The following is an 8,783-nucleotide window of genomic DNA, read 5'->3' as shown; positions in this document are numbered from 1 at the left end:
GTAGGATTTAACTTCATGTCGTATTGCTTCAAGATAACGAAGGCTTCTCTAAGGTCTTTGACATGATCGACTGCCTTCTTGAATTTTACTACCATGTCGTCTATGTAGACCTCCATTGTGTTTCCGATCTGTTCCCTAAACATCTTGTTCACCAACCTCTGGTATGTCGCTCCCGCGTTCTTCAATCCAAAAGGCATTACCTTGTAGCAGTAGATTCCCTGACTAGTGATGAAAGCGGTTTTTTCATGGTCATCTTTGTGCATTAGGATTTGATTGTACCCACTGTATGCGTCCATGAAGAATAGCAGCTCGTGCCCTGCTGTTTCGTCTACCATGGCATCAATGTGAGGTAATGGGAACGAATCCTTTGGGCAGGCCTTGTTGATGTCTGTAAAGTTGATACAGATTCGCCATTTTCCGTTCTTCTTTTTGACAACCACTACGTTAGCAAGCCATTCTGGGTACTTTACTTCTCTAATTTTTCCTGTTTTCAGCAAGTTTTGGATTTCCTCATTGATGACCTTGTTCCTTTCCGGCGCAAATTTTCTTCTTTTCTGCTTTATTGGCGTATGCATTGGGTCTACGTTCAGTTTGTGGGTGATCACGTATGGGGGAATGCCCTTCATGTCTTCATGAGTCCAAGCGAATGCATCTTTTTCTTCCTCTAAGAAATCATAAATTTGCTGACGAAGATCTGAATTTAATTCTGACCCTATTATGACTTTCTGGTCTGGGTGATTGGGGTTTAGCTGGACTTCTGTGGCTTCTTGTTCTTCTGCTATACTCAGTTTCTCTTGGCCCAGCTGACCCTCTGATTGCTATGCTGAACCCTTCTCTGCAGAGGTTGCTTTCAGGGAGATCTTGTAACATTCTTTAGCTTCCTTAGGGTCCTCTTTGATTTCTTGAATGCCCAATTTAATGACTTGATGATATGTGGAGGGGATGGCTCTCATCTCATGTATCCATGGTCTGCCTAAAATCATATTGTACGATGATAAGGTGTCGATCACTAGGAACTTGACTTGTAAATTGACACCTTTTGCATATGTGGCTAATGTGATCTCCTCACTTGTCTTCTTGGTTTCCCCACTGAATCCTACTAGCATTGTTGACTTGTTGATGATGTTCTTTTCATCGATGTTCATGTGCTTCAGGGTATCAAGCATGATGATGTTTGTAGAGCTTCCATTGTCAACAAGGATTCGCTTGATCATATAGTTTCCAACTGGGAGCGAAATTACCAGACCGTCATGATGGCCTTTCACTGCATCGCTCTCTTCGAACATGATAGGGATTTCCATTTTTGACCTTTCCCTTCTATCGGACTGATCCTTGTTGCTTTCTTTCGCATGCCACTTCCGCTGAGCATGTTAGGTCGCATACTTCTGGACCTCCTGATATGAAGTAAATGGTTTTGACAATGGGAGGAGGAGGTTAGGGGCCACCTTGTCTGGACTCTTTTTCCCTTCCTAGGGCTTTGGATCTGTCTGATAGGAGTTCTTTAAGATATCCTTTCTTCAACAAGTAAGCAACCTCCTTCCTTAGCGCAACGCATTCATCGGTTGTATGGCCAATATCTGAATGGAAATCGCACCATCTTGATGGATCTTTTTTCTCTCCAGACCTCTCACTTTTTTTGGGCCACTGTACGGTGTCTCCCATCTTGTTCAGGGTCCTGATTACTCCTGCAGGGTTAACATTGAAGCAATATTCATGCAATTTAGGTGGGAGTTCAGGATCTTCCCTCCAATTTGAGAATTCTTCTTCGACAGCATTGACTGATCCTTCATCAAAGCGGGAACGCTGATACGGTTTGAATCGATGGTCTTTAGAAGGAAATTTGTTGTTCCTTCTTGACTGGCGATCTGGCTCTGGGGTCTTTCTTGCATAGACATCTTCTTCAAACTTGACTTGAGCCATAGCTTTGGCTTGCACATCCTCGAAGGTCGTACAGGGATATTTGGTCAACTCTTTGTAGAACTCACTATGGTCTAGCAACCCTCTTCTGAAAGCTTCGATTGTTGTAAGAGCATCGCATTTGTGTATCCCAATCTTCTCCCTGTTGAGCTTGTTAAGATAGTCCCTCAAGGATTCTCCGTGTCTTTGCACAACATGGTATAGATCTGAGGATTGCTTCTCGATTTTTCTGCTACTAGCAAATTGAATCTTGAATAGATTCACCATTCCTACAAAAGATCGAATTGTCCCATTATCTAAATTAATGAACCAAGTTAGGGCTGGACCTAATAACGTGGCTCCAAAGCCTTTGCACATGATGGCTTCTCTAATCTCTCTAGGGATTGAGCTCGTCATCATCTTTTGCTTATAAAGGGACACGTGCTCATCAGGGTCTGTTGTTCCGTCGTACATGGCCATGTTGGGCGTGCTGAACCTTTTTGGCACTTCTACCATGGCGATCTCTTCTGAGAAAGGAGACTCTATATAGCCATCCGCTGCTTCTTCTTCCATGGGCTTTGGCGCTCCAGGGATTTTGGAGATCTTGGCTTCAAATGCCTTGAGGTACTCCTTAACCACCTTCTCTATTTTTCCCTGCTCAGTTCCTTCTTGTCTGTCCTTCTTGAGAGTTCCTGCATCCAGAGAATCTAGTTCTAGGGGAATTTCCCTGCTGTTAGATCCTTTTTTCCCGTTAGGGGTGTGGAAGGTTCCAGACATGTCAAGCTGCATGGCTATACTTTTGGTACTTTTTCTGGTGTTAACGGTTTTAGATGAAACTGATTGTATTTGGCTGTGGAGGGCTTCATTCTGCTTGGTTAAGCTAGTGAGTTTGGCTTCGGTTTGAACCTTTTGGGCCAACAATGTTTCGATTTGGCTTTTCTGCTGGTCTAAGGTTTGACGGAATGCGTTCATTCATGATTTCGGCAATGGTAAAGGGTACTGGCTGTCCAATCATGGTGATTGTCTCGGTTTTTGGTGAATTGGTAGGTTAATTGATTATCAGCCCCACGGTGGGCGCCAAATTGTTTAGGCAAATCTCAGCTAGGACATCTAAGAATTTGCTAGGGTTTGAGGGGTAATAACAATCATTCCACCAATAATTTATAAAGCAATTTAGAACGATAACAAGGCAATAAATAACTAATAAACAAGCAACATATATTCAATAAGAACAAAGAGACAAGTTTAGAGGTACAATACTGAGTAAGGATAGGCTTCCTTGTTCAACAGGGAGGCGGATCCGTAGACAAAAGTAGAATAACTAGTTTATATTAGAATATTAGTGAGCGTACATGAGTGTTATAATGTCTGACTTTTCCTATTTATACCTAGGAACTCCTAGGGTTACATAGATATTGAAGATATAATTAAGGTGTAGGAGATCTCTTTAATTTATTCTCTTCCTTGTTTTGTAGGTGTATTTTTGGCAAGTATCCTCTTGATTGATATTCTTGATTTCGTTTCCCTTGTTTCTTTTAATCAAGTCGCTTTATCTGATTTGTTGTACTTCTTGGTCATGGAATGGTGCCCTAAATGTACTGGGTCGTATATTGATACGGGCCTAACAGTTGTTAAAGCTCATTCAGTGATTTAGGGTTTCTTCTGATTTACTGAAGTGAACTGAACTGATTAGAGCTGAACTGAATTGAAATGAAATGAATTGTTTATGAGAAGAGGAAATTAGGAACTGAACTGAACTGATTGGAGCTGAAGTGAAATTAAGCCGAAGAGAACAAACGCTCAGTTGTAAAAAATTAAAAATAAATAAATAGGTTGCCTGGCTGGCTGAATTATGAGTGGAATGGAGTATGTATGTAAGTATCAATCACATTATCACAGTAGTTATCCAAGTACAATACAAACTTGGACATATAACTGAAAATTCAGAGGCATGGATTTGTATGTCACTGCTTATTTTCTAATTCCTCGCGTCGTAAATATCTCAACTTCAAAGACAACAACTACAATGGAGTTTAGTTTTATTACGTAATCAATGATGAATAGTTCCTCCTCTACTTAAGCCAGTCTTTCTTTTGTCTCATACTCTGTTTTATTCTATTTTAATGTTTTTGTTATGATTACTATTCTACCTAAAGTGTCAACCTTTTTAGACCATATCTTTTTACATCAATGATTAAGAATTTAATTAAGATTATAAAACAAGTCTTCATGTAATTCTCAGCACCTCTTCTACTGCTAGACTGCTAGTGTGTTGTAAATTTAGACGGCTCTACACTGGTTAGACCGCCTTTACCGAACTCACAACCTCTCTATATATTTTATTTGATGTAAAACTCAATTAGCCAACTTCTTTATCACTATATATGTCTTATTCTATCTCTTTTTAATTTTTTATGAATGCTATTATACATAAGAGTGTCAATAATTAAGATTATAATATTTGTTTTCATGCAATTCATGGCATCCTAAGCACCTTCATTCTCTACTGTTTTCATTCATCCTTTTATAAATATAATTATTATTAGAGTGATTGAGTGTTATAGACGGCTCTACTAGTTAAGACACAACCTCTTCATATACTATATTTTATCATTCTCTTAGAACTCACTTTAATTTTCTTAAGTGAAAAAAAATAAAAATGGAAAAGTCTAAACTTCATGGTTGGCATGTTCACAAAGTAAGGGCATTCCTTAACAGAAGTTATGCCTTATTACATATCCTAGCTACTGCACCAATTTTCTACTTAAGAGCTGCTTATTTTTATGATCATACAAATAATAATACCCGTGATATATATAATGAGGTGCCTTTGCTCCCATGGCTTCTGGTATTTGTTGGTGAGGTCCTTTTCTTTTTCTCATGGATCCTCAAGCAATCCTACTACTGGCGTCCTCTGACTCGGACCGCCTACCCCGAGAATCTGCCTGTGGATGAGAAGCTGCCCAAAATCGACGTTTTTGTATGCACTGTTGATCCTAACAAAGAGCCTACACTTGATGTTATGAATACAGTTATATCTGCTATGTCATTAGATTATCCTGCTGATAAATTAAGTGTTTATGTATCTGATGATGGTGCTGCTTCTGTCACTTTGGATGCTATGAAACATGCTTGGGTCTTTGCTACTTGCTGGTTACCGTTTTGTAAGAGACATAATATTGTACCAATTTCTCCCAAAGCTTTTTTTCAACAACATTTCCAACAACAATCTCACAACACTCATTTCATTCAAGATTATAAGCTACTTAAGGTTATTTCTTAATTTCCCCTGCTTTTCAAGTATTTTTATTTTGTTTAGTTCTTACTAAAAACCTGAATGTGTGACTGTACGTGCAGGAGAAATATGAGGATCGAGTGCGCAGCTGGAAGGGAAGACGAGGTGATAAATATGATAGCAAAGCTAATAAGAGAAGTGCGCAAGATCATTCACCAATTATTCAGGTTATTTTCATTGTCTTATCTTCTTCTTATTTGAAGTTCTTTTGTTCCAGTTACCGTTATTAGTACCATTACATGACTACATGAGTATAAATTGCAACGGCACAGCTAGTGTCATATTCATTGTTGATGTATTCATTGTTGATGTGTTAATTATTTTTTTTTCCTTTGTTATTCTGCAGTTGACATTTATCTTATATGCATTCTCATTTGTCTCGAAATCGGAAATACTGTATATGATTATTGTGGGGTAAAGTTCATGTCCTAACTTCGCCCATTTTAGCTTTTACAAAAGTTACTCTGTACAATATTGTGGAAGATCATATGATACGTTAATAATGTCAGTATCTGTTGGAATATCAGGCCATGTTATATGATACATGTAAAATTGTAATTTTTTTTTTTCCTGTTTCGATGTTGAATTCGTTGTATTTATATATATGTTGTATTGGTGTGGCAGGTGATAAATGAGAGTTTTGTAAGAGATGATGATAATGCTGCTACAATAAACCCAGAAAACATCAAAATGCCCTTCCTTGTTTATGTAGCTCGCGAAAAACGGCCTTCTCATCACCATCACTTTAAAGCCGGAGCACTAAATGTTCTGGTAAAATTACATTACTTCCAAGAATACATATACTTAGTTACTTACCACACATCTTAGACCATAAATAAAGTTGCACAAGGGTATATATAGGGCGTTTAGCAATCTAATTGGAAATTTTTCTTTTTGTTTGGGTCGGGGTTGCAGCAAAGGGTTTCCAGCATATTGAGCAATGCTCCTTACATACTAGTCCTAGACTGTGACATGTACTGCAACGATTCAAATTCTGCTCGTCAAGCTATGTGTTTTTATGTTGATCCTGAGATAAACCGTTCAATAGCTTGGGTTCAATACCCTCAGAAATTTCACAACATTAATGAACAGGACGTTTATGATAGTCAGATGAGAGCATCATGGCCTGTAAGTATACATATATCTAATTATCTATGTACTCGTTAAGTTAATATCGATCATTAGAGTGTTTGTTGTGAAGTTGATTAAGCTAAATACGCGTGCAATGGTTCAGATAATCTATCCAGGGACTGATGGAATTCAAGGACCAATACTTTCTGGTACTAATTTTTACATCAACAGGAAGGCCTTGTATGGCTTTAATATCTCTGCAGCTGGTGTGTCTGCTTTTAACTTGCTCTTCTTTTTGTTTGTTTGTAATTTTTTAATGGAGCTTAATCAATTAAGCTAGCTCATGCAATATTCTTAACTAACATGCTCTAATTAATTTATGCAGGTAATGACAACATAGATGAGCTCAGACATACTTTTGGTTCTTCAAATCTACTCATCAAATCTCTAAGCCAAATTAACGAGCCTAATTATCCAAGTAAATTTTCCTCTGATTATCTACAAGAGGCTGAATTCTTAGCTACTTGTGTCTACGAAGAGGACACACAGTGGGGTAAAAAGGCAAGTATTTCACCGTCTGATCTTGTATAATTTTTACCAACTAAATAATCTCAGCGGAGGCTGGGTTGTTACGTGTATGTGCAGGTTGGTTTTCGATATGACACAGTGGTGGAAGATGTGATGACGGGTTTTATATTGCACAGCCAAGGGTGGAAGTCAGTTTACTTAAATCCACCAAGGCCACAGTTCTTAGGTTCTGCCACTATGAATCTCAATGAAGCATTTATTCAATATTGTAGATGGAGTGCAGGCCTTCTTCAACTTGGCCTATCCAAGTATTGCCCTTTGTTTCACACTTCACCGGGAATGCCAATCCTTCAGAGGTTGATTTATTCTTGGGCTGCCTTATTCCCTCTTGATTTCCTACCCATTTCATGTTTTGCTATCATTCAACCTCTGTTTCTTCTATGGCATACCTTTGTACCCTAAGGTACGTACATGATTATAATAGAGTGAGACTTCTCCAGTTATTCAATACTGTATTGTAATGAAACAATTTACGAGTTCACATACATTTTTTTGTGTTTGATATTGTGCGTGCTCCATTATACTGATACATGCAGGTCTCAGACCCATTCTTCATACCATTTGCCTTTGTGTTTATATCATCACAGTTAAAGCATCTATGTGAGGCTTTTTTTTGTGGAGGCTCAGTAAATGCATGGTTGAACGAGCAAAGGATTGTGGTGATAAAGGGTCTTACATCCTATGTTTATGGTACTCTTGACTGTGTTATGGGAAAGTTGGGGATTCGCGAGACAAGCTTTATGCCTACCAATAAAGCCGGAGATGATGATACAAGTACATGGTACCTAAATGGGAAGTATGACTTCAGAACATCCAACATGTTTCTTGTTCCAATTGTTACAGCAGTTATCTTGAATCTTTCTTCCTTTGTTGTTGGAGTTGCAAGAGCGATAGTCAGTCAGAGTTGGGATACATTGTTTGCCCAAGCATTCTTCTCATTTTATATGTTGATCATCAGTCTTCCTGTGATTGAAGGCATGTTGTTAAGGAAGGACAAAGCATGTATTCCTCTGCAGACTACTTTGAAATCAATTCTATTGTCTTGCTTCGTCTTGAGTTTAGGATACTTGATCTTGGTAAGGCGTTAATGGAAAGGGTTTGTTTACCCAAATGCAGCCATATACATGATGCCATAGCTTGTTTTTTTGGCCTTTTCTTTTTTGTCCTGTGTTCAGTAGCGGATCCAGATATTTTGATTTAGAGGTACGTAATTAAGCTCAACAACAAATATAAAAGTAATAAGTGGATCATTATCATTTTTTGCCAACTTAAATTTGAGTTATTATTTAATTCTAGTATTGTGTTAGTCTTTGCGTGTTCGATGAAACGGGAATTTCCTGTTTCTCATATTGAGAAATGAAATTTGTTTCTCATAGGAGCATTTTCGTGAATAAATCAACAACTTTTTCATTATTGCGGACTCCACAATTAAATAAAGTTGTTGGTTTATTTACGAAAATCTAATTTGTTTCTCACCATGAGAAACTGAGACATCCCCCGGATGTACAAAAAGACTTGCGTGGACCTGGTCCACAATAATGTTATTGTGGACCTGAGGTTTATACACACACAACAGACATTATATTGAACATAGTAACCTTTAATTTTTACCTAGTAACCCTATTTTCAACATAGTAACCTTTATTAAAACTAGTATAACGTTTAATATTATTGTGAACTTAAAGTATAACGTTATGACCCTAATTTTAACATAGTGACTTTTATTATTCATATTAACTGGTATATAAAATATTTTATTAAAAAAGTTAACCTCTTATAGCCTATATATAACCAAAATGACTTTTATTTCAACATAGAGACCTTTTTTCTATTATAGTGACTCTTTTTTTAACTAATAAAACAACCATAATTTTCTTGACGTTAGTGGTCCACAATAAATTAGTGTGAACCAAGTCCATTTAAGAATTTGTAC

The 8,783-nt window shown here is 37.6% G+C and overlaps 1 protein-coding gene and 1 pseudogene across 2 annotated transcripts; one reads left to right on the top strand and one right to left on the bottom strand.

The window, feature by feature from the left end:
* Nucleotides 1-818: 818 nt before the first annotated feature.
* On the bottom strand, nucleotides 819-1,301 carry LOC145635130 (uncharacterized). The gene has a single exon (XM_081686418.1). The coding sequence runs from the start codon at nucleotides 1,299-1,301 to the stop codon at nucleotides 819-821; it is 483 nt and encodes a 160-aa protein (XP_081542544.1).
* A 3,224-nt stretch (nucleotides 1,302-4,525) lies between these two features.
* On the top strand, nucleotides 4,526-7,973 carry LOC145600709 (quillaic acid 3-O-glycosyltransferase CSL1-like; annotated as a pseudogene). Its single transcript, XR_014104311.1, has 8 exons — nucleotides 4,526-5,167; nucleotides 5,254-5,358; nucleotides 5,816-5,962; nucleotides 6,107-6,319; nucleotides 6,426-6,528; nucleotides 6,648-6,823; nucleotides 6,908-7,253; nucleotides 7,387-7,973. The product of XR_014104311.1 is annotated as a quillaic acid 3-O-glycosyltransferase CSL1-like (transcript).
* The last annotated feature ends 810 nt before the right edge of the window (nucleotides 7,974-8,783 follow it).

This window comes from Chenopodium album, chromosome 1 (assembly GCF_948465745.1).
Source record: "Chenopodium album chromosome 1, dcCheAlbu1.1, whole genome shotgun sequence".
In the NCBI taxonomy this organism is placed as follows: Eukaryota; Viridiplantae; Streptophyta; class Magnoliopsida; order Caryophyllales; family Amaranthaceae; genus Chenopodium; species Chenopodium album.
This window is presented reverse-complemented; position numbering and strand designations above follow the sequence as displayed.

Coding starts and splice junctions, on each gene's coding strand:
- LOC145635130 (XM_081686418.1), bottom strand. CDS start 1,301: ATGGAAATCCCTATCATGTTCGAAGAGAGCGATGCAGTGAAAGGCCAT.